A 25,257-nucleotide genomic window follows, 5' to 3' on the forward strand; every position below is an offset into this window, starting at 1 on the left:
AGAGAATAGACCGTGACATCATACGACCATAACAATCAATGAATCACACATTATGTTACTAACAGGGAAAAAGTATTTTATTAGATTCAGAACATCTTCAATCAAGTCAACTGGCAAAAAGTTACAGAGAAGCTTCTCTCGGGCTGACGCAGAAAGTTACAGAGAAATGGTAAACTAGATGAGCAATCTAAGAAGAGAGGATAGGCTGGACCATTGGATTGCTAACCGAAATAGTTCTTGTACAATGTTTTGGCAATTTCAAGGGCATCTCCTTTTGCCTTCACTGCGTAAATTTGTGTTTCTGATTGCCAGTTGTTTGAGTATGATATCCACTCTTTTCTCCACTCCTCTAACTCGAATTTCTCATTCTCTCTCAAGCTTTTGGTTAAATAAGAAAAGTAGCTTGACGCTCGTGGCAGGTAATAGTCTTCCAGGAGACCACTCCAGAACTTGTTTGCTGATCAAAGATAGGAGACTCTCTTATCAAGTAACAAAGGCACACAAATCCAGAAGTGTGTATAAACACAAGCATGCAAGCATATGTAAACACGCATACAGATATACAGACAGGAGTAGGTACAAGACGTACCATAATCATGAAGCTTGCTCTGAACTGTTTGATTGTTATCATACCACATAGTGACTTGGGTCCTCGCATTCCATTCATACTGAGATAAAAAAATCACAGAAAAAACAATTAGACACCCATCTCCTTTATCATGCGAAAATGCATATTCCGAATTAACTTTATGGGTGTTAATTGAACTAAGCTTTCTGCTGAGAGATCCAAAAGAGAGAGGAGTTTATACAAATAAATGGAAGGGCAAATGACAACACAGTTTCTGATCAAAGGGAACTCCGGATGTATGTACATTATCCACATCAATACAGATCCGCACCGTGCTTAATCGCTTCAATTATATTGGACGATTTAGCCACTGAGGATAGTTACCAAGACTAACCTGCCTCATCTCACTAGGAGTCACTGCTAATGCTTTGGCGCTTTCAAGCCATGTCCCAAGAAGAAAATTATCATCACATGCAAGCAGCAAATCGATATCCTTTATAAGTTGGAGAAATTTTTTGCTGTGAAAATGCAGAGCTTTAGCATCCTTCTGCTGAAAAGCAGTCACAGCATCCACATATACCTTATTTGCTAGCTTTGATAGTACTTGCCGTGTTAAGTCGACCAAGTCATACCTGTTAACATGGTACACTCCATGAGAAAATCATTCTAACCTAGTTTATGGAAGAAGAATGACCAATAATTGTTTCGGCAATGATTAATTGAATCATGATAAGCATTAAATCATTAAGTGTAAAAATTAATTTACCACAATGGACACGAAGAAAGGTAGAAACATTAGATTAGAAGACTCTCATAGTGGACTTGCCCGTCAATCATATGATTCCCATTAAAACAACTGAGAATAAGATAAATGAACTTTCTAAATTAGCATGACCCTGCTAAAAGCAAAAATCAAATTCAATCAGCTCTGCCTTTCTTTTTTAAGCTCAAAGACATATATTTGCAATGAAGTTCTTCATGTTAAATCTACCTAGTAAAAAGGCAATTGTGATTTCCTAGGTACTTCCGCTGGGTCATCCACTCTTTTTATGTAGAAAGGTGAGAAAATTTTAAAAAGCAAAGCTTAACAAGGTCTGAGATTCTACCTAAATGGTAGACTTTCCTTGAGATGATTCCCAGCGTCAAGGAAAAGCTCCAAAGCATCAACCACGTAATGAGTAGAATACCACAAATGTGCCTGAGGAAAGTCAGAGCCCATCACTTGAAACAAAAATCTTCTAGCAGGGGGCAGATTAATGGGCAATAGCATTTTCTCTTGCTTTCCAAAGCTAGATGCCGAGATTGTTGATGGATCCCAGTCCGGAAACTTGACTATGAAATCTGTATTATGGTCCTGAAGGAAAGAAACAGTGGTTTTTGCCAGAAATTGATCTTAGAGACAAAAATGCTCATTAATCTGTAAAAAATGCTGCTAGGCAATACAAAAACCATGTCAAAATCATAAAGTAGGAAACATCAGAAGCCCTAGTTGCAGATAAAAGCTCACATCAGAAGATGCTAGTGCAACCCAGTTCAGTTTCAAAGTGACCAATCATATTCATCTTTGAGTAGCCACTCAAAGAGCATCTTGTGCATTGTAAGGAACATTCAGAAAAGCATAAGACTTTCTTTATAGCTAGCATACATCAGATACATCATATCTTTGACGTTGAGAAATATTGTCAAACAAATTTCTTGACTATCCTCTTCTAGGAAGTAAAACAAAATAATATGCAGCCTGAGTGATGAAGCATTTCAAAAGCAAAATCTGGAAAACCGAAGAAGGAAAATACTGTACATGATGATTGATAGAAGTTTTAGGAGACATACAGCAATTCCATCTGTACAATTGTAGATAGTGTGATAAAGTATTTCCCAAGCTGCCTCAACTTGATGGACCGTCTTACCATAGCGTCTTCGAGAGTAAGCCTTCAGCCACTCCTGAAAAAGAAATGAAGTCAGAGTTGGCACATAGCCAAGCTATCCAAAAAATAGTTGGCTTCTCAGGCCTCTAGGCACTCGGCCCGCATAGCCTTGCAATCGATCCTAAAAGCTCTTCTAAGGAAGACAAAAATCAAAATTTCCATCCTTCTTCAGATGAGTATCTTCTGGCAGACATGTCAGCATGAAAAGCATAAGTTGGAGGCAACCAAAAAACAAGGCGTTTGCAGAAGACTTCCTTTCTTGAGGTAATAAGTTTAGCAAATAAAGACACTATTATAGAAAGTAGAAGATGTGGAGATGTTCCTTCTTTCAAGAAAAAGACGATATGTCATTCTACTTCACAAAACAAACAAGAAGCAAAAGATAGAAAGCCATAGTTACCACAACAAGAATTTTTTCACTCCGAAATGCCATTTCCGACATCAACTCGTAAACAACGGGATTTTGTTCAATGCCCTCCATACACATGCCAACACCTACCTGGAAGGAATAGATTATAAGTGAGTCTGCTTTAGGAAGAATGAAGTTGTCATCAGAGCAATAACATTTCAAGTAGCTGATATTATTAGTTTATATATAGCTTCTCCTTCAAGCATCTACATACATACATACATACGTATGTACGTACGTATATATGAAAGTTGAACACTACATAGGAGGCAAATACTGGTATGACATACCATAGTTGAATTATCACTGATGCGAGCGTCAACTGGGCCTGATGATATGACATCCAATACGCCGTACATTTCGATATTTCCACCAAAATTATGTAAAAGACACCTGATACACATCAACGATTAAGGATCTGAATTGATAATTGTTACTCAATTTTCAGAAGAGAAGGAAAAAGTCATGGATAAGTGGTAAGTTTCCTATCGAGTCTTGAATGCTCAAGCAGAAGTTTACCAGACATATGGATTAATTAACTATGAGAGCTAATTACCAGACATAAGGAGTACCATAGAACTGAGCAGAAGTTTCCCATATTGGTTTGACATCAGCAAATAGGTCAAGAACTATCATTTTACCAACTGGAACAGAATGCAGAAGTGCCTGCACATATCACAAATTTCATTGTTATCATATCAGCCGCTACCTGTGTGCAGCGAAAGCACAGCGAGCAAGACTGACAGAATTTGAGCACCAAAAAGTTAACGAATATTCAGGTTCAATTCCGATTTATCCACTGCTGAACCAAACCCAACTTACAACGGTAAATGTTGATCAATTGGACATCACATACTTTGAAGAATTCCGGCTGCTTCTGTATTTCCCAGAACATGGTCTTTTATTTACATGTCATCTAAGTGTAAGTAACTGTCTTTCATGGCAGTGTAGACACTAGGTGCTTGAAGCGTTTTAAAATTAACATTTCACTCATAAAATCAAGCAAAAAAGGATACTTTCTCAAATAATTATTTAGAAAGGCACATTCACACGTTCATTATTGTACCAAGGGCATTACATTGTAGACTAAGTATCCAGATAAACCAATCCCCAAAAATTTCATTATGTATGAAAAAAAAAAGAGATGTTTATGAGACGACCCAAACTCTTTGGCTTCATTTAGTAACAGCTCTATGAAGTAACTAATCAATCATACATTTCCTTCAACAGCCATTTCTGTTAACAACCAAGCAAAGCCAAAAGGACTAACTTTATGTTTTCACACACATTGTCTTGACAAAGAAAGCCAACACAAATAGAACGCAACTCCGCAAATGTTATAGGGCACTGCATCAGCTATTCTTTCTTTCTTTTTACTGATTATTATTAGGCAACAAAGAAATAGTAGATAAGATTCAACATAAACATATATCCAGGAAGAATATTAAAATAAGTACATAAACACTATTGATCATAATAGAACACAAGGTCAATGCTCATGCGCTTACAGTTGTTCCATTTACCAATAAGACTAATCTAGTCATGCAGTCTGAAAGCAGAGGAAACACATGATGTACTTCAGGGACAAACATACCTTCTTTTGAGGTGGTTTCCAAAAGGCAGAGTCTGAAGAAAAGAGCCAACCCTGCACACATTAGAATTTCAGTATAGTACCACATGAATATTAGAGTCTCAGAAAAGTTTGTTTACATATAGCAAGATTAGACCTAAAGAAGAACTTGTAAAAGAACCAAAGCTTGCAAGAAAAAGACATGCAATCAGAGGTCTTGGAGAGTTTTAAAGTTCATTTGACCCAAGTGAATGCCTTTTCAAAATTTGGAGTTTACCTCTGTCATCGACCGTAAATTATCTCTATTTGTTTCATGGTGCCACAGGAAATAATCATGAGTTTTGGCAAAAATTTATGTACATCTTAAGAATTTGTCCTGAGAGAACCATCAGTCAAACCAATAATAGCTTAGCTATGTTAACATCACTTTCAAGGGAAAGTGGAATTGGACGTCTAAATACCGAAGGATGGATCAGGTGAGAGATTGAGGACCATACTTGCATTAACCACACTGCATCTTTGTCTCCCTGTGACATAGCTCTATAGACTGCAGCACCAAGCATTGAGATGTATGTTGGATCATTTGAAGGCGGGGAGTTCTCATTAAATGTATCACTACATAAAGAACAATGCAATGTTACCAGACACCTTCCGGAAAACAGAATATTTTCAATAGAAACTACAGGGTATCCACAGCTGCATGTTTCCAAAGCATCCTCATGTGAATATCGGAGGTTCTAATAAACAATCATCACCAGAATGCACCTAGCAGACAGCATATTATGCCATTAAGAAGTCAATCTAAAGCCTGTCATCATAGTCAGTGCTACAAGCCTAAGATACTATACATCCTCAGCATTACTCAAGTATCCTAGACTCATCCAAACAAGGCACAACAGGGAAAAGAAAGAAAGAAAAGTTGCATTTTTATGTACCTATGCAACTAGAAATGGGAACAAATTCACTTTGACAACATACACAAATACTTCATGTCGTAAATGTTCAATAAAAGCCAAAGGTGAGACATTACCAGTTATAGATGTCTGTCACATCCCCATACTCTGTGGTGAAAAATAATAGAGGTCAGAACACCACATGCATCTTTGGCGAGAAATTATTAATGCAGACTAGACTGGATATAGTCATGAACAACACAATGATCCAGCATGCCAGTGAAATTGTTGAAAAGATATCAGATTCGTCAAGCGGTTCCCCTCTTTAAAGCAAAACTCCACAGTTGACACAACATAATCTAACTAAAAAGCCCAACATACAGAGAAAGAGTTCCTCTTTAAGGAATGCATCACCTAGACACAGAAGAGAAACTGCAAAATTAGTTTCTTTTAAAGAAAATTTTATAGACAAAATACATTGAAAGGTAAAATGAGCCACACTTAATTTTATAAAACAACATACTTCCCCTACACATTCGTCTAGCATGAGAAACGATATGAAATGCTTAAATCAAGATTGAGTAGTCAAATCAGCTGACAATAAACTAAAAAGAGTGAATATAGCCCTGGCTGAAAAACTTTTTGCAATGAAGAATCTGAGAATATAAAAAAATAAACATAAGTACAGGTGACCAGTTCCCTATGTCTCTATTTCACACCCTATACTAAGGGATGGGCTTTATGGCTTACTATGTAATCCCCCAGCCTCCATGTGTAATTCTATGCAATCAGAGGCACAAAGTAGCCATTACTTGTAAAATGTTTCCAAGTTGTCACCACAATATGATCATCAGATTCTAAGATGAGAAGCAACACATAAAAATTGCATGAGGCTAATGCTGCAAAAAAAAAACAAGAACTTTCGAACTGCACCTTTAATTTGTCTGCTGACAAAAGCCTCCCCAATTTCAACAAATAAAGGATCACAAGGATCAAGAAGGTAGGTACAGCACCACTTTGGATTACCATCAACAGTATTCCTATATAAGCAAAACTATAATAAGCAAAAGGCCTGTTAACATGTGCAAATGCAAGCGCAAGGTTTGTTGTTTCTTCAAGATAGTTTAAATTGGCAAAAAAAAAAAAATTAAAAAATGCCATATGTAGCATCTTCACAAAAACTATATCTAAATGAAGAACTTACCTAGCCCAAGTGGGAAGCCAAAAGGGACGCATGGGAGGACCATAATACAGCGAAAAGGTCATCAAACTCAGTAATTGAGAAATGACAAACAGAAAAATAGACATACCAGTCCCCAAGTCTAGTTATATTAGCTGAAGGATGTATCTTCTTCAATGCTTCCGGAACATTCCCAGAGAAGGATGGAAGAACTGAAAGAACACCAATACATATCATGAGTCTCATGACCAGCATGATCAGACAGACAGACAATAGACATTAACTAAAAGTCCCTTTGCCGGCAGTTTTCGGTCTTTTCCCTGCTCCAACTCTATCATAGATAATCCCACTGAGAGGATACCTGAATTATCAGGAATCCTAAACTGAAAAGAATTCTTCCATACCTGGAACCATGCCTAGCTCTGACATCCGAGACAATATCTGTTTCTGCAAGTTCAGCTGTTGATCCAACCAGTTCTGTGATAATGGGCCACCCCACCTATGAAGAAATAACTATTACACCTTAGAAGCCAAATGCTTGTGATAACGAAAAGAAAGCCTTCAAAGTTAGAACAAAATGCATTATATTGCACATCAAGGCGGAGCAATGAGTTAGCTAGCAGAATCATAGTATTAAACGTAGTCTAAAGCACCATTTAATATAAAATACTCCTAAATTTATTCAACTAGCTACCCTATTCTTTTCCATTATCATCATCCAAGAAAGAGAGAAGATCCAGAAATTACAACTCCTCTACCTACCCATGCAAGTTTCCCATGCGAGCCCATGCAAGAAACGCAGGTCCACCAAAAAAGTCATTTAGTTCATCCTTGCTGATATTGAAATCCTACAAAAAAGAGGAAAAATCAGCAAGATAAGCCTATCACGGTTAGGCATGGCTATAACTGGACAAAAGCTGAAACAAACAACTTACTAAACCTCAGATCGCAATTGCAAACACGAAAGGTTGATTACTTGAAGATCCAGACTATTGCACCAACTCAATTACATATTCATAAGTCAATACCTCAAATATGTATTGGAAATTGGGTATAAACAGGCATCTGCTAAATTTCAAATATGCACTCCTCAAGCAACAGCAACAAACAAACAAATTACATCAGTTTGCCATAAAGAAACAGGAGAAACATTTCAAGACCATCTTATGGCAACTTATTTTATTATTTTCTTTTTGGATGATGAATGTCAGATAGGTAATGGAAATAGTCATCAGATCACTCGATCATGTGTTGGTAAATTCATCTATTTATTTATCAATCAGTATGAGTCCTCACGGCGAAATCAACAGTAAGAACTGCTTTCCATTGGTCACCAATTTCATACAGGATCATTTGAATGGTTACCATGAAAACTTTTTGCCAAATGGCTTCTTGTCCAGTAAAGGCCAATGGTAGGTTAACTCCTTGCAAAGCCATCCAGTCTATCTCTTTTTCCCATCTACTCCAATTCCACCAGACATAAGAATCTACGTTGAATAATGTGACATCAAATCATTAGCTCCTTGAAGCAGAAAAACTGTCAAAAACTTTTTTGCTTCACTTATCTCAAGCATAACGAACTAGCTACTAGACTTGCCATTAGTAATACCATCAAAGCCTCGATGTCCCGTGGTGAAGAATACTTACAACTTGATGTAACAGCATTTTGGTAATAGTTCCATGGGACGGGTCGCTGAATCATCACACCATTGTGCGTCAGCCTAGGCATGGATCCTGTCTTAGGAACAGAAGCTACCTGTATGCCACCAGTCTTGTCCCAGGAAACATGAGCATCACACCAATACTTCAAGTACCAATGCAAGCCAGATGCTAATTCAACTGCTGTGGTACCTTTAATCCTGCAGTGCAATAGACAAATAAAAAGAGCTTCAACAATGCACAACTCACAAACTAACAGCAAGGCACAATGCTCCACTTGACAAGAACAATAACTACATACATTATCTCAGGTCCATCATTCTCCTCGTAATTTTCAATCAAAAAGCAGTTCGTTCCACCACAAACATCCTGATAGGCAAAGCTGAAAGAAAGTGAGCACAAACCACTGACAGTTACACTCATGTGACTATCATGTGTCAGGAAGACAATGAGTAAAAAAGTTTGCAAAGGGACAGTTTCTTAACCTGATCATTTGCTATGTCATTCAGGTGAGCACAAATCATTCATCTTCACTGTTCAACTAATTGTTACTGCTAATAGATAGCTTATGAAAGCAATTACAGGCTACAGAAGCTACATAAATATTCTTAAGCTGAAAAATCTAAAGACAGTTCATTGCCAACATCGTAAGTCAATTTTATGGAGACCATCAATACACTAGAGTGAATTGTGCTCCGAGGCAAACGTGGGAATTTTGACGCCATCACTGAAGGGAACAAATTCACTTCATCAACACATAAAACAACGCCCTATTGTCAAGACACCATAAATTGGGTCCGGCTAACTTACTATTTTCTTAAAGCTATTACTTCCGCTGAATTGGAAATGAGAAAAGTGCTTTGTAAGGGTCACCAAAAGACTGAACTTTTTCACATTTCCTCAGTTCATTAGCTGTGGCTTGACAGTAACTCAAGAGAGTACAGGCTCAGCTTCTACTTCGTTCCTGAGGACGTGAGGCAATAAATTGGATAAGCATCGTGCGTAATGAAAAAGATGAGACCTTGGGTACGATCTTGAATTGGAAGCTCTGTGAATGGAAAGGAAGCAATCTCTTAAGAACGCCTTCGGCCGCCGTTTCTTGAACCGATGGGGATGCCCTTTTGGACTCCAGTCGGGCGAGCAGAGAGTCAAGGACATCCGGCGACGACGCTGATGAAGTTGTTGTTATCACACTGAGGAGCAATATCAGCGCCGAAATCTTCATGTTGGAGTCGGACATGGTTAAAGAACAGAAACGAATTGGGTTTCTCAAGTGTTTCTGTATAGAGAGAGAACTGTTCTGACAAGAAAGAGAGGACAGAGCATCATCGGATCATCACCATCCGGTCGTCCTCTGAGAAGGGAGTTTGACTGGAGATTCCCCGTTGTCTGTTCTTATTTCTTTTTTTTCTTTTTTTACTAGTTTTATATTGGCCAGTTGGGTTACTTCATCAGACATCGTTGCCACGCCTAAATCCTTGGAACCCTCGTTTTCACTTCCTGTACTGTCTCAGAATCTGCCTTACTTCTCGATTTATCTACGGACTCCCAGTATCATCGATCGGTTAAAGCTTCGATTTTTATCAGAGGTTAGAAGAGACAGATTAAATTGGTTGTTGTTGTGGGAAAGATGGAGGTGGAAGCAGAGCAGAGAGAGACGTTAACACTGTGATGAGCCAGTTGGTGGGATCCAGAAGGAACAACCTTAGGTCCTCCCATGTACCTTCCTCAGAACTTTGGCCCTCAGCAACTTCAACAACAAATGGTCAATAAGCTCCTCCTCTATTTTTCAACAACGTAAGATTTGAATTTGATCTTCAAGTTTGCATGTGTTGATGTACCGTTTAAGTTAACGCAAATGTACATATGAGCTCAGATCTAGATTTTCAAGTGGGACTAGACCTATTTCTCATTAAAAACGGATTTTTTCTCTTGTGTGAAGACGAAACACTAAATTCTCAATTTATAGATTGTTGTTTTATTGGCAACGCCTTCTAGTAGTTGGTACTTCATTCTTTTGAAAGATTTCCTGTTGATGAATTTACAAATTTTCTTTCTTGTTCACTGAACTTCATTGATGGCCGAGATAGTTTTTCATTTTCTCCCTCTTTCTCTAATGGATTGCATACTCTTGGGGTCATCAGAAGGAGAAATTGCCGTCTACTTTTCACATGGCAGACCAGGTGCTCGTTGTGCCTCTTGAATCTTACTTGCAGAAAAACTAAGGTCATTAAAGAAGCAAAGTCGTCATACTTTTAAGGAGTTTCCTCAGGTCTCTAACTGCATATTTGTTATTCATTTTTAATTTGGGTTCATATTGCAGTTCCTGTGGAGAAGGTCTTGTCCAACGTCTATCAGCCACAAGCCATTTTCCTAATTCGTCCTGTAACCAGCTGTTCAGCAACAAATTAGCAATAAACTGAGGTAGAAAATTAATTTTTCTTATCACCGTCTGTAATTGCTTCTTAGCCATCGGTGCGGTTAATCCTAAAATGACTTTAACTTTATTCTTATCAATCTCAATTGTAATATTTCTGACTAGTTCGTTTAAAAATAATGTAATTAGTAGTATATTATGTCTTCATGAGTCGTGTCATTTGCAATATTTCTTCTTTGCTAATTCTTCTATTCGGAATAATTTGGCCCTCAGTTAATTTATAAAGATCCTTCAGAAGTGAATCAAATATTTCATCTTGCTTGGTCACGTCGAACGAAAAAATCTAGGTGTCTTTGTTCTTAGCATAAAAGCTTATTTTACTCTGGTAGGCCTTAAAACTTGACAGACGCAAGGTTTGTCTAGATTCATTTTAGCCACGGCTATTTCTGCTTCTTTTTCATGACCCGATTCCGCATTGGAATTCAAATCATAATCATCGACCAAAGCCACACTCGGCTTGCAATCCTTGTTTGGCTTCCTGTTTTTTTCTTTCAGAAGATTTTTTTACTTAGACACCCTCAATGTCTACTGAATAAATCATTAAATGGTTGGCCTTTAAATCATTCCCTCAAGGCAAATTTTAAACCACTGAAAGCCAATGCAGTAAACTCCTTTTTCTATGAGTGAAGTGAGACATTGATTTCTCGATTTTTTAAGTCGAGTAATGTATTGGTCTACCGACTTGTTATTGTTCAATCACAGCCAAATCTGTGATAGTCACTTCGGGGTCCAATATATAAAATTGAGCATGAAATTGTGTTTCCATTTCATCGCAATTATGAATCAAGTTGGTCGGTAATTGGTATATCAAGTAACGACAGTTTTTGATAAAGATAGCGTGAACAACCTTAGTTTCAGACGATCCTCATTATTTGCCTCACTGCATTGAGCCACAAGACAACTAATGTGTTCCACTGTTGATTGCTCGTCTTCACTAGTGAACACTAAAAAATCAGGCATTTTATAACCTCTTATATACGAAACGGTATCGACCCAATCCGGGTGTGGTTTTCTTTCATGGGCACGACAACTCCTCCTCCATATCCCATGCGCTACATTACCAGTCCAGTAGCTTGTTTGGCTATCTGTTGAAGTACTTGGGCATCTTGGCTTTGAAGTGCCTAACCATCCTGCCCCTAGGCGAAGATGGTGGTCTAGCCTGGTTGTCGATTGGAAAGTCAGGCCTATGGGGTATATATCCCTGATTAGGTGGGATTGCCAAATTGCCCGATCGTTTCTCTATTTCTACTCATCTATTTGATAAGCTGCCCGAATTATATTTGTATTCACTCACTTGAATTTAAAAGTATATTTTGAATATCTGAGCCAACATATATGAAACTAGATGTATAGCTAAAATGTCACGTATGCTTTAAGTATATTGTTAATGCGTGTACGGAAAATCAATTGAAATTCAACTACTTAGCATGTACAAGACACAACACATGATATTTTTCATCATCTGCAATAGTAGCAGAAATCATTTCCAATATGGATGCTTCTCTAAGGCGCACTTAAAAGCGACAACATATCCCAATTGCGGTAGGATTTTGGCCGGAATACCAATTATTGGATTTGAGCTAATGTAAGCGATGATTCGATCATGAGAGGGGAACGAGCTATTTCCTAATCGTTGAGAATCCTTGTGCATCGTTACTATATTGCCAACCTTGATTAGACTTACACCAGCTTTAACCTTCACCCAACAACATCGATGACGATCGCCGCGGACTCCATGCAAAATCTTCAGATCAGGATCGAATGCACATCACATCAAGCCCTCATGTCGACCCATTGCTAACAGAGACCATGTGATTTTTTCACACATGATGATGACACAGCTGCCCAAATCTTCTTTCCTGCTATGTAATAGAAGGATAGAAGAGTAAGAAGGCTCACTAAATTTCATCTGTTTTTTTTTTTTTTAAATGACATAAACAGTCTCTGGACTGGACTTTGGTTCAATGTGCAATATGGTCCCTTAACTTTTAATTTATTTAATGTGGTCCCTGAACTTTAATCCAATGTGCAATGTGGTTCCTGAACTTTTAATTTGTTCAATGTCCTTCTATTAATTCAAGTTCAGGGACAGAATTAAACATTTTCATATAATTCAGGGACCACATTGAACATATATCAAAAGTCCAGGGACCACATTGAATAAATTAAAAGTTTAGGGACCACATTGAATATTAGACTAAAGTTTATGGACTATATTGAATAAATTAAAAATTCAGAGACTATATTGCATATTGAGTTAAAGACTCAAAGTTCAAGGACTGTTTTTGTCATTGTATCTTTCTTTTGTTTTTTTTTGGTTGCTTTGGGAGGTAAACGACATGGAAGGAAGGGACCCATCCTTACCGTTAGACATGGCCACGGGCCGGTTTTGGCCGAGGTCAAACCCGGGAACGGCCCGTTGATCGGGCCTGCTGTTCGAAACTGGAACCGGCCCATGGCCTACGGGCCCGATTCTGGTTCCAACAATTTTGGAACCGGCGGTTCCGGGCCTGGTTCCAAAAAAAAAACTGCAGATAAGTGGAGAAATTCTTTTTTTTCCCAAATTTGATTACAATGTACATTTTGATTACATTTTATATTGAATAATTCATTATTTCATAATTTAATAATTCATTATTTTTATTTCATAATTTATTTTTTTAATTTTTACCGGCCGGTTCCGAATTGGGCCGGAACTGGAACCGGCCCGGAACCGCCGGTTCCAGTTCATACATGGCCACGAACCGGAACCGACCGGTTCCGAACTGTGACCATGTCTACTTACCGTTGGTTTTTTGGGGGCGGAGCAGCAGGCCATCGTCACATCATCATCTATCAAAAGGATTACAGAGGCATAGAGGACGGGTATGCTTTACTTTTTACCCACGAGATACAAATTAGAGGAATTAATAAGTTTCTGCTTAGTGGAAAATGCCTAATATCCTATTAAAAAAGTGGACACTAATAATATAAAATAGTTCTTATTAGAAATATATTGTCTGATTTTAATAATATCTTAAATCATAATCTCGTTATTCTGATTATGAGTTTATCTCATAATCATAATCTTGTTATTTCGATTGATTGTAATATTATGTTACTATACATAGCCATTTTGTAAAAGCGTATAAATAGGCTCATGTATAGTTCAATGAAACATACAGAAAAATATCATTGATGATGAAAATATTTATCATTGACTCATTTTTGTTAAATAATAAAAAAATATTAATTTTTTTAAAAAAAGTAGATATAATTTTCTAATTATTGATATTCATTGTTCCTTATGTGTTGAAAATTTGAAAGGGTCAATACCACAAAAAACCCTAAACTGGTACATTTGTGATAAATTTACTCCAAACTAATATCTTGACCACCAAAAATCCCAAACTAGTATACTCGTGATAAATTTACCCCAAACCAATTTTTTGACCCCTAAAAATCCCAAATTTGGTATATTTGTGATAAATTTACCCTCCGTTAAATTAAATTAATATCACAAAAAATCACAAACTGTTATACCTATGACAAACCGAAGGTAAAACCCCAAATTATTACACCCGCCACTATCACGTGTCTCCAACTCATAAATTTAACGGTAAAATTTAACGGAAACTGATGGAGGATAAATTTGTCACCGGTTAAGAATTGTTGGTGATAAAAAAATTAATTTGGGGTAAATTTTTCATGGGTATACTGATTTGAGGTTTTTTTAATTTCCAGCACATAAGGAGCAATGAATCTGCAACATTAACTAGGTATATTAATGCGTGGATTGATTACGTAAAAAAATCCAATCAAAAATCTCATTGAAGAGGTAGATTATCTTGAGATTATCTCTCTGACCCTGCATTTAGGAGGACACTAATCTCGTTTTCGGTGGACCCTCGAATCCGCGCGGGCAAAGATTACGCCCAACCCTGCCATAAAACTTCCCCGCAAATTTCCAAATCTGCCCCCCCCATCGAAATGACCGAACTGCCCTCCACCGCCATGATTAAAATCCCCGCCTGTTTCATTTCCCGTCGAACGAAAGTACGTAACGCATCTCTCTCTCATTCTCCCTCATGGATCCTCCGTCTCGCTCCTCCGTGATCATCGTCGGTGCCGGCGTCTCCGGTACGCACGAAACCACCTGTCCCCTGCCGTGTCTGCACTTGGGTTGTTGTATATATCTGTTGCGACTAGTTCTGATGATGTTTCGTGTACGTGGCCTCGTGGGACGTCTCTTCAGGTATAGCCGCGGCCAAGGTTCTGACCGAGAACGGCGTGGAGGACATCCTCATACTGGAGGCGACAGACCGAATCGGGGGCAGGATGCGCAAGGAAGTGTTCGGAGGTGTGTCAGTGGAGCTCGGCGCCGGTTGGATCGTTGGCGTCGGAGGTAAGGTGCCGAATCCCGTTTGGGAGCTTGCCGCCAAGTCTTCGCTTCGGACGTGCCTCTCCGACTTCAGTCATGTTAGCTACAACATCTACGATCGCAGGTCTGATTCTCTCCCTTCCTTTCGAGTTTTTCTGTTGTCAGCAATAACGTCACATTCGAGCCGTAGAGCCGGTGAGCTTATCTTTGCTCTCGGAACTTGCGGCCGTTCTACGAGCGTGAATCTAAGCAAAAAGCGAAGATGATTAATTCTGCAATTCCTTTTCACCGTCCGCAAGCGGAGTTCGGTTTCGATGCTGACGCAGTTTGTTCCTTCCTTTCAGTGGGAAGGTGTTCCCGAGGGAAGTCGCCGCCGACTCGTACAGAAAGGCGGTGGACTCGGCTACTGAGAAGACGAGAAACCAGCAGGAAACGGATGGCGGTGGCGACTTCTCCGGAGCGACAGAACCTCCTCCGTAATTCCCTCTCCTGCTTAACTTTCGTGCCCTTGAGGTTTTGTTTCTCCACCGCTCGTGATCTCATTCTCTTTCTTCTTGCGCATGTTTAGGACGGCAAAGACGCCATTAGAGCTCGCCATAGACTTCGTGCTTCACGACTACGAGATGCCCGGTTAGTCGGCGTTTTTAGTCCAGTTGAAACTTCAAATTTGGCAGCAAAAATGGATGTATGCATTGCCGATGAGTTTTTCCCATTTCGTGTTTCTTCTTCGGCAGAGGCCCAGCCTATACCGACTTACCTTGATTATGGGGAAGGAGAATACTTAGTGGCGGACGAGAGGGGATATGAGGAATTGGTACACAAAATGGCGCATGATTTTCTTGTTACGTCAGAGGGCAAGATTTTGGACAGTCGTCTTCAACTCAATAAGGTAAGCAACATGTCTCTTTTAACCTTTTTGTTTTTGTCTTTGTTGCTTATTTATGAGATGATGCCTGCTTCTTTCTTTCTTTCTTTTTCTTATTTTGTTTTCTCATCATCCAATTATCGGAGACGGAAACAAAATGACGGAAAAGGGCAAAGATCACAAAAAATCCTAATCTGTACCACCTATTTAGCCTGAACTTATTTTTATGTGACATCAAAAATTTTAAACTATGTCCAAAGGTTTCATTAGATGATTTTTCAATTAAAATACTGTAATTTTTATTTCACTTAAGTCATGTGAACACTGTTTGCTTTCTAACGTCTATGTAGACAGGTAAATTTTTAACGGTTCTCATTGATTTGCGAAGAGTAAGTATAATGTGTCACACCGATATAAGTTTGGTGGTTTTCGCCCATAATAAAGAAGGAGCACAAAGGCCCCATTTGGTTTAGCATTCCAAATGCTTATTTGAGCTTTAAAGTCCCTTGGCCAAATGCAAATGGTGTTTGGCAATTTTTTTTACTCACTTTGGAGAAATACAATTGCATTTGGAATGCTCCCCAAGGGACCTTTGGCCAATGCTCCACCGGAGGTGCTTTGGGAAGTTGCATTTTGGGAATGCAAATTGCACTATTCATCGACACTGTTCATCTTTCCCAGATTGAGGTCTGGCGGCTGGCGATCGCCGCCTGAGGGCTAGCCCGACCCCGGCGACCGCCACCTGGGGTCGCCGGACCTCGGGCGTCACCTGGGTTGCGCGGCGACCCCAGGCGGCGGCCGCCGGGGTTGCGCGACCCCAGACGATGGTGGCCGGCGACTAGATCTGGCCGTCGGCAGTTGGCCGGCGACTAAATCTGGCAGGCGACAGTGGCCGGCGGTGTAGCTCCATCGGAGCTTTTTTTAAAAAAAAAAAAATTAGCAAAAGTCCTTTAGCCCAAGTTGATTTTAAAAAACATTTACCAAACACTACTTGCATTTCGAAAAACCCCTTTAGCCCAAAGGTATTTGCATTCTCCCAAATGCATTCCCCCAAAGTCGAACCAAACGGGCCCAAAGTACTTGGATAAACTCCAACTTTTGTTTTGTATGGATGCACTGTTTTCGCACTTGGCTGTTAAGAGATTTGATTGGCCCATCCTTGGAGTTTGTCGATAACAACGTTCCCTGAGAGCTGTTTTAGCCAATTTTTATTTATTTATTTATGCCATTATAATATACATTTTGGATACTATAGTCCCAGGTCTACCTCATTAAGCATGGGACTATTTTTTTTCTCCTACCCCGGATTCTCATAACATCTATACTCTGCAATGTCACATTTAATAGGTCGAGTGCATGGATCTCACGTGAAATCCATATGATCCAATGGATTGTATGTGTTGGGCCTTCATGCACCGAGTGCAGATAATAATTTTCCCGTTGTTATCATGTCCAAGTGATTCTGGTTTGAGAAGCAAAGCAACCTTTTTACGTCTATGCCATGTTATCAACATTTCATTTTGAAAAAGAAAACTGTATACCACTCATTAAGCAAAGGTTTGGGCTAACTGGCTCCTGTCTATTATCGTATACAGTGAACTTGATGACCTCATGTAGAAGTAAATAATTGGAGAGGTCAAATCTGCTCAAATAGAAGAACATGAACATATGAAGTATTGTCATTTTCTCCATTAAATGTGGTGTTTCCTTGCCTATTCAAATTCATACGCAACAAGAAAATCGATGACTAGTGCCCTATAGGTGGAAATTAGTAGGGACAATTTAATTATTTCTATAATGTCAGATTGTGAATGAACGAATGTTGCTAGGGTAATTATTCTTTTCGTCTGACCACTGCACAGTTTTTCTCATTCAGTTATGTTGATAAACTTCTTCCATCTTTATTGGATGCCAATGCCATTGTATCCGATTCTTGGGCCTTCAATTTGATTTTTAACTTTTGCCTGTTCTATTCACGCGTGGATTTGGGGCAGGTTGTCCGGGAAATACAATACTTGAGAAGCAGAGTTACTGTTACTATGGAGGATGGTTGTGTCTATGATGCCAATTACGCGATTTTATCCGTTAGCATTGGGGTTCTCAAGAGTGACTTCATCTCGTTCCAGCCATCCATGCCCGTACACATCTCCCTTCATTTTTTTTTCTCTGACTATAGAGTGCACCGAAATCACATGAATAATATGAAAAATTAGTACAATCGGAATTATTGGGCCTTACAATTAAGATTCCAATAACTATTGGGAAACACTACTGCGCAAAATGATGCTTTTGATCGATTGAATGAACCTGTGAACACACTCGAAAAGATCTCTTGGTTATACTATAGTCCTAGTTTTCCCTTGCATTTACCGGAATATCTCGACCATTTAATTCATCCAATTGCTCTACTAAATTACTCAATATTCATGGAAGACTAGTACTACCATTTAGAATTCAATATCAATATTCGACGGGAAAAGTGCCGAATAAGTCCTAAACCTTTTGGGGTAGTGCCAAATTAGTCATAAATCTATTTTTAGTGCCAATTGAGTCATAAACCTTTTGATATAGTGCCAATTTAGTCATTTTGGCCGGATTTTGCTGACGTGGACGTTGGCCGGCCGGCGACCGGTCACCGGAGCTGACGTGGACAAAATTTAATAATATTTTAATATTTTTTTTTTCTTCTCCCTCTTCCTCCAGCTGGTCGCCGCTCCGGCGAGGTCGACCTCGCCGGCCGGAGGGCGAGCCACGCCGGCCATTGGCAAGGCTCGCCCTTGTCGACGACGGCGAAGGCGAGCCTCGCCATGGTTGGGCGAGGGCGGGCGAACCTCGCCAGCCCAGCGCGAGGCTCGCCCTCGCCGGCGACGGCGAAGGCGAGCCTCGCCATGAGCTGGGCGAGGCTCGACCTCGTCGGATCCTGGCGAGGTCGGGCCTCGCCCAGCCGCCGGCGAGGCTCGACCTCGCCAGATCCGACGAGGTCGAGCCTCGCCCAGCCATGGCGAGGCTCGCCTTCGCCGTCGCTGGCGAGGGCGTGCCTCGCCGGTGCCGGCGAGGTCGACCTCGACCTCTGGCCTCCGGCCGGTCGCCGCTCCGGCGACCGGCAGGAGGAAGAGGGAGAAGAAAAAAAAAAGAAGAAAAAAAGAAAAAAAAATTCAAAAAAATATTATTAAATTTTGTCCACGTCAGCTCCAGTGACTGATCGCCGACCGGCCGACGTCCACGTCAGCAAAATCCGGCCAAAAGGACTGAATTGGCACTATATCAAAAGGTTTAGGACTCAATTGGCACCAAAAATAGGTTTAGGACTAAATTGGCACTTTCTCAAAAGGTTTAGGACTTATTAAGCACTTTTCCCAATATTCGACACAACTGTCATTGACTCCCAATAGAACGTTATCCTCGTGAAAGATTTCAGGACGGACGAATCCTATGAAGTTATACCGCGCCAAAAAACTTTCTGTTCTTTAGGATGAAACATAAAAATTACAACTATGCGTGTCCATTTGGAAGTTTACTTCTTTAATGATGGCGTCTAGAGGTTTAAGCAACAATTACGATTACGGCTTCTCTTTAGTTGGTGGTCCCCAAAAGAAGCTGAGTGATGTTTGATCTATTGTCCATTTTGACTTGGTTCGATGAAGTATTGCACTGATTTGTGAAATAATGCCCAACAGGGATGGAAGACGGAGGCGATAGAGAAGCTTGACGTGACGGTGTACACGAAAATCTACCCAAAGTTTCCGGAAAAGTTCTGGCCTTGTGGACCCGAGAAAGAGTTCTTCATGTACGCACACGAACGGAGAGGTTATTACACATTTTGGCAGGTTTGTGAACAAAACTTTTGTAGCCATCTAATGGTTTTTCTTTCTTCTTCTTCTTCCGGTTTCCTTGGTCCCAAGAGTTTTTTCTCATGGGGAATCGAGTGCTTATTGATGTCATCCTCTGGGGGTCTTAGAAAGTGTAAGAAACTGTTTGCTCAATATTATGAGGTTAACATGTTTGGTCTTGTTAACAAGTAGTATACTGGACTATTTCTTTAGCTGCACTCTGGAATTACGTTGCAAATGCAGCCAATTTGTTTGATTATGAGGTATTGATACTAAGTACAGCATTCAGCTTTCGAACCCATAAGATTGTAATATCTCCATTACTTTCATTGGGAAAACGTTGTAAATTGTATCTGCCACACATGGTCTTCGATACTGTAATTTGCTTTGATGTGGAATCTCGAGCAATGTTTTTAATCTGACTGTATCATGTGTCGAGGGAAACTTGTCTGATAAGGATGATCGTGTTGTTTATCTCTGGGCATGTCATCAGCACATGGAGAATGCATACCCTGGTTCCAATATTCTGGTTGTGACATTGACAAATGGAGAATCAAAGCGTGTGGAGAGTCAATCTGACGAAGAAACACTGAAAGAGGCTATGGAGGTGCTTAGGGACATGTTTGGTCCCAATATACCTAACGCCACTGGTATACTCGTCCCCCGCTGGTTGAATGACAAGTTCCAGCGTTGCAGCTACAGCAAGTACCCCGTCATATCTAATCATCAGGTCGTTCAAAGCATTAAGGTAGGTGCTTATCTTACTTTCAAATATTACGAATCCTGGATGTTCCTGTTTTCATGTTTACATGTTGATCAGTGTAATTCTTACTTCTGGATATCCAAGCTTGGACAAGTTGTTATTTATGGCTTGACAGAAAATGTATGTCTTTCTGAATCAATCCCTTTACGGGTTAATTTCTATGTGAAATCTCTAGCGGCTTTAGATTCTTTTACCTTTACGATGTCCTAAGAGAAGCAACTGGAATAAGTTTTTTTCTTTTGTTGTTCCAAGACAACTAGAAATTTGGTAGCACTAGCGCTTCTTCCTGAATTAGCTTTTAACTGTACGTGTAGCTGATACATGTTTTTTTTTTATATGTTCTCAGGCCCCGGTGGGACGCATCTTTTTCACTGGTGAACACACAAGTGAAAGATTCAGCGGTTATGTACATGGTGGATACCTCGCAGGTAGTATATGAATTTCCTCCCAGAATCGAGTGAATATCTTGGTAGAGATAATTAAGACGTGGCTTGTGACACGTTCTCTCTAATGATGAAACAGGCATAGACACAAGTAAAGCTTTGTTGGAGGAGATGAGGAAGGAGAAGGAAAGGAAAAGCGAGTTCGTAGACCCATGAGATTAGAAGACTCTCGTAGTGGACTTGCCCATCAATCATATGATTCCCATTCAAATAATTGACAATAAGATATATGAACTTTCTAAATCAGCATGACCCTGCTAAAGGGAAAAATTAAATCCAATCAGCTCTGCCTTTCTTTCTTAAGCTCATTTACATATGTTTGCAATGCAGTTCTTCAAATTAAATCTACCTAGCAAAAAGGCAATCGTCATTGGGTACTTCTACTGGGTCATCCACTCTTATGTAGAAAGGTGACAAAATTTTAAACAGCAAAGCTTAACGAGGTCCGAGATTATACCTAAATGGTAGACTTTCCTTGGGATGATTCCCAGCATTAACCACGTGAGTAGAATACCACAAATGTGCCTGGGGAAAGTCACAGCCCGTCACTTGAATTAAAAATCTACTATCAGGGGGTAGATCAGAGGGTAATAGCATTTCTCTTGCTTTCCAAAGCTAGATGCCGAGTTTGTTGATGGATTCCAGTCCGGAAACTTGACTATGAAATCTGTATCATGGTCCTGAAGGAAAGAAACGATGGTTTTTGCCAGAATTTAATCTGGATAAAATGCTACTAGGCAGTAGAAAATACCATGTCAAAATCATAAGGTCGGAAACATTTGAAGCCCTAGTTGCAGACGAAAGCGCACATCAGAAGATGCTAGTGCTATTCAGTTCAGTTTCCAAGTAACCAATCTTATTCATCTCTGAGTAGCCGCTCAAAGAGCATCTCTTGCATTGTAAGGAACATTCGGAATAGCACAAGATTTCTTTATTGCTAGCGTATATCAGATACATCATATCTTGGACGTTGAGAAATATTGTCGACCGAATTTCTTGACTATCCTCTTCCGTGTAGAAAAACAAAATAGTGTCCTTGACCTTTTCTCTATTTGTTTTACAGGTCTTATAATTGACAAGGAAATTTAAAAATGCCATGTGTAGCATCTTAACAAAAACTATATCTAGATGAAGAATTTATCGAACCCAAGCAGGAAGCCAAAAGGGATGCATGGGAGGACGATATAAGAGTGAAAAGGTCATCAAAGTCAACACTTGAGAAATTACAAATAGAAAAAGAGCCATACCAGTCCCCGAGTCTAGTTATATTAGGTGAAGAATGTATCTTCTTCAATGCTTCTGGAACATTCCCAGAGAAGGATGGAAGAACTGGAAGTACAACAATACATATCAGGAGTCTCATGACCAGCATGATCGGACAGATAGACAATAGACATTAACTTTATTTTTTTTTTGGTCGAAAATAGACATTAACTAAAAAGGTCCCACCACCCACCTGGGTGGCGCTGCTGGAAAGGGCACTCTTCCTCTCGCAAAAGGTTGGGTGTTCGAATCCCGGGCGCCGCAGGGTGACTTAACTGGTGCACGTGTGTGGTGGCTAGCACGTGTCGCCCCCAGGGTTTACCTCCCGGCTGTCGGCCGTGCGGGGGTTCCCTGGGTTACCAAAAAAAAAAAAAAAAAAAAACTGAAAAGGTCCCTTTGATGGCAATTTTCTGTCTTTTCCCTGCTACAACTCTATCGTAGATAATCTCACTGAAAGGATACCTGGATTATCAAGAATTCTAAACTTGGAAAGAGTTCTTCTATACCTCGAATTATGCCTAGCTCTGACATCCAGGACAATATCTGTTACTGCAAGTTTAGCTGTTGATCCAACAAGTTCTGTGATAATGGGTCACCCCACCTATGATGAAAAAATTATTACACCTTAGAAGCCAAATGCTTGTGATGACGAAAAGAAAGCCTTCAAAGCGAGAACAAAATGCATTATATTGCTCATCAAGGCGGAGCAATGAGCTAGCTAGCAGAATCAATTATTAAACATAGTGTAAAGAGCCATTTAATATAAAATACTCCTAAATTTGTTCAACTAGTTACCCTATTCTTTTCCTGTTATTATCATTGAAAAAAAAGAGAAGATGCAGAAATCACAACTCCTCTACCTACCCAAGCAAATTTCCCATGCGAGCCAATGCAAGAAACACAGGTTCGCCAAAAAAATCATCTAGTTCTTCCTTGCTACTACAATAAAGAGGACAAATCAGCAAGATAAGCCTATCATGGTCAGGCATGGCTATAACGGACAAAAGCTGAAACAATAAACTGACTAAACCTCAGAACACAGTAGGAAACATGAATTTTAATTAATTGAAGATCCAGACAATAGCACCAACTCAATTACCTATTCATAAGCCGATAACTTTCCAGACTAGGTATTGGGAAATCGGGTACAAAAAGGCATCTGCTAAATTTCAAATGTGTCCTTGTCAATCAATAGCAACAGACAAACAAATGACATGAATTTGCTATAAAGAAACACGAGAAACATTTCAAGACCATCTTATGGCAACTTCGTTTAATATGTTTTTTTTTGGATGATGAATGTTAGATAGGTAATGGAAATAGCCATCAGATCACTTGGTCATGTGTTAGTAAATTCAACTATTTATTTATCAATCAATATGAGTTGTTACGGCGAAATCAACACTAAGAACTGCTTTTACTTTGTCACCAATTTTATACAGGATAATGCGAAATGTTACCATGAAAACTTTTTGCCAAATGGCTTCTTGTCCAGTAAAGGCCAATGGTAGGTGAACTCCTTGCAAAGCGATCCAGGATCTCTTTTTCCCATCTACTCCAATTCCACCAGACATAAGACTCTACGATGAATTGCATAACATCAAGTCATTAGCTCCTTGAAGAACAAAAACTGTCAAATAGATAGTATGTCCAAATGCAAGAGGGACCCTAGGTGCTTTTGCCTCACTTATCTCAAGCATGACGAACTAGCTACCTGACTTGCTAATAATATCACCAAAGCCTCAATGTCACATGGTGAAGAAAACTTACAACTTGATGTAACGACATTTTGATAATAGCTCCATGGGATGGGTTGCTGAATCATCACAACCTTGCCCTTCAGCCTACGCAGGAATCCTGCCTAAGGAACATAAGCCACCTGTATGCTACCAGTCTTGTCCCAGGAAACATGAGCATCACTCCAATACTTCAAGTACCAATGCAAGCCACATGCTAATTCAACTGCTGCGGTACCTTTAATCCTGCAGTGAAATAGACAAAAGGAAAGAGCTTCAACAATGCAGAACTCACAAACTAAGACTGGGTAATACTCCTTCACGCGATTAAAAATGAAAGGCACGCTGCTCCACTTGACAAAAACAATGACTACATACATTATCTCAGACCCATCATTCTCCTCGTAATTTTCAATCAAAAAGCAGTTCTTTCCACCACAAACATCCTGATAGGCAAACCACTGATAGTTACACTCATATGACTATCATGTGTCAGAAAGACATTGAGTAAAAAAGTTTGCAAAGCGACATTTTCTTAACCTGATCATATGCTATTTCCTTCAGATGGCACAAAGCGTGCATTTTCACTGTTCAGCTAATAGATACCCTCAGAAAGATATTACTTGAACCACTTTTTTTGGCTACAGTAGCTAGAGATATGTACTTAAACTGGAAAAGCTAAAGCCAGTTCAATGCCAACATCGCATGTAAGTAACTTTTACCGAGACCATCAATACACTAGAGCGAGTTGTACTCTGAGGGATACATAGGAATTTTGACGCCATCACTAAAGGGAACAAATCCATTTCATCAACACCTGAAAGAACGTCCAAGAAACTATAAATTGGAAATGAGAAAAGCGCAGTGACTTGATAAGGGTCACCAAAAGGCTAGACATTTTCATATTTCCTCAGTCCATTGCTGCGGCTTGACAATGAATGGAGAGAGCAGACCCCCAGCTTCTACTTTCGTTCCAGAGGACTTGAGGCAACAAAATGGATATGCATCGTGAGTAATGAAAAAAGGAGACCTTGGGTACGATCTTGAGTTGGAAGCCGTGGGAATGGAAAGGAAGCATTCTTTGAAGAAGGCCTTCAGCTGCCGTTTCTCGAACCGATGGGGATGCCCTTTTGGACGCCAGTTGGGTGAGCAGAGCCTCAATGACGTCCGGCGACGATGCTGATGAAGTAATTGTAATCACGCTGAGCAGCAACATCAGTGTTAAAATCTTCACATTGGACAAGAACATAGTTCAGGAACAGAAAACGAACTGGGTTTTTCAAGTGTTTCTTTATAAATAGAGGAGAAGAACTGTTCCGACAAGAAAGAGGGGACAGAGCATCATCTGATCATCTC

At 39.7% G+C, this 25,257-nt stretch overlaps 2 protein-coding genes and 1 long non-coding RNA gene across 6 annotated transcripts; 1 reads left to right on the plus strand and 2 right to left on the minus strand.

Annotated features, from left to right (window-relative positions):
- Window positions 1–67: 67 nt before the first annotated feature.
- LOC115691713 (alpha-N-acetylglucosaminidase-like) lies at window positions 68–25,165 on the minus strand. Of its 4 annotated transcripts, none has more exons than XM_056308252.1 (19): window positions 24,932–25,165; window positions 24,280–24,347; window positions 8,193–8,404; window positions 7,911–8,032; window positions 7,308–7,393; window positions 6,950–7,044; window positions 6,676–6,757; window positions 6,299–6,405; window positions 5,503–5,533; window positions 4,970–5,087; window positions 4,497–4,547; window positions 3,459–3,568; window positions 3,193–3,295; window positions 2,894–2,992; window positions 2,399–2,509; window positions 1,675–1,922; window positions 963–1,200; window positions 590–668; window positions 68–457 (listed from the first exon to the last, which is right to left on the minus strand). In XM_056308252.1, the coding sequence occupies exons 1-19, from the start codon at window positions 25,148–25,150 to the stop codon at window positions 222–224; spliced, it is 2,415 nt and encodes an 804-aa protein (XP_056164227.1). In that variant the 5' UTR covers window positions 25,151–25,165; the 3' UTR covers window positions 68–221. The 4 variants fall into 4 exon arrangements, with proteins under 4 accessions (XP_056164227.1, XP_056164228.1, XP_056164226.1 ...); XM_056308253.1 differs by lacking the exons at window positions 24,280–24,347; window positions 24,932–25,165 and adding exons at window positions 8,506–8,586; window positions 9,226–9,639; XM_056308251.1 differs by lacking the exons at window positions 24,280–24,347; window positions 24,932–25,165 and adding exons at window positions 8,506–8,573; window positions 9,226–9,636.
- LOC115666289 (polyamine oxidase 1-like) lies at window positions 14,580–21,210 on the plus strand. Its single transcript, XM_056308255.1, has 10 exons — window positions 14,580–14,760; window positions 14,876–15,125; window positions 15,346–15,477; window positions 15,570–15,631; window positions 15,736–15,890; window positions 17,861–18,004; window positions 19,544–19,693; window positions 20,190–20,444; window positions 20,806–20,887; window positions 20,982–21,210. The coding sequence occupies exons 1-10, from the start codon at window positions 14,709–14,711 to the stop codon at window positions 21,056–21,058; spliced, it is 1,359 nt and encodes a 452-aa protein (XP_056164230.1). The 5' UTR covers window positions 14,580–14,708; the 3' UTR covers window positions 21,059–21,210.
- LOC115667744 (uncharacterized) lies at window positions 21,320–23,745 on the minus strand. The gene is made up of 4 exons (XR_008815809.1): window positions 23,626–23,745; window positions 22,672–22,766; window positions 22,150–22,231; window positions 21,320–21,427 (listed from the first exon to the last, which is right to left on the minus strand). It is a non-coding gene; the product is annotated as an uncharacterized LOC115667744 (long non-coding RNA).
- Window positions 25,166–25,257: the final 92 nt, after the last annotated feature.

The sequence above is a fragment of the Syzygium oleosum genome, unplaced genomic scaffold (assembly GCF_021117445.2).
Source record: "Syzygium oleosum isolate NSW1041296 unplaced genomic scaffold, Sole_v2.1 Sole_v2.02, whole genome shotgun sequence".
In the NCBI taxonomy this organism is placed as follows: Eukaryota; Viridiplantae; Streptophyta; class Magnoliopsida; order Myrtales; family Myrtaceae; genus Syzygium; species Syzygium oleosum.

Coding starts and splice junctions, on each gene's coding strand:
- LOC115666289 (XM_056308255.1), top strand. CDS start 14,709: ATGGATCCTCCGTCTCGCTCCTCCGTGATCATCGTCGGTGCCGGCGTC. Junction 14,761..14,875: donor CGTCGGTGCCGGCGTCTCCG/GTACGCACGAAA, acceptor ACGTCTCTTCAG/GTATAGCCGCGGCCAAGGTT. Junction 15,126..15,345: donor TACAACATCTACGATCGCAG/GTCTGATTCTCT, acceptor CCTTCCTTTCAG/TGGGAAGGTGTTCCCGAGGG.
- LOC115691713 (XM_056308252.1), bottom strand. CDS start 25,150: ATGTTCTTGTCCAATGTGAAGATTTTAACACTGATGTTGCTGCTCAGC. Junction 3,296..3,458: donor TATGGTACTCCTTATGTCTG/GTAATTAGCTCT, acceptor GATGTGTATCAG/GTGTCTTTTACATAATTTTG. Junction 1,201..1,674: donor AAGGAAAGTCTACCATTTAG/GTAGAATCTCAG, acceptor CCATGTTAACAG/GTATGACTTGGTCGACTTAA.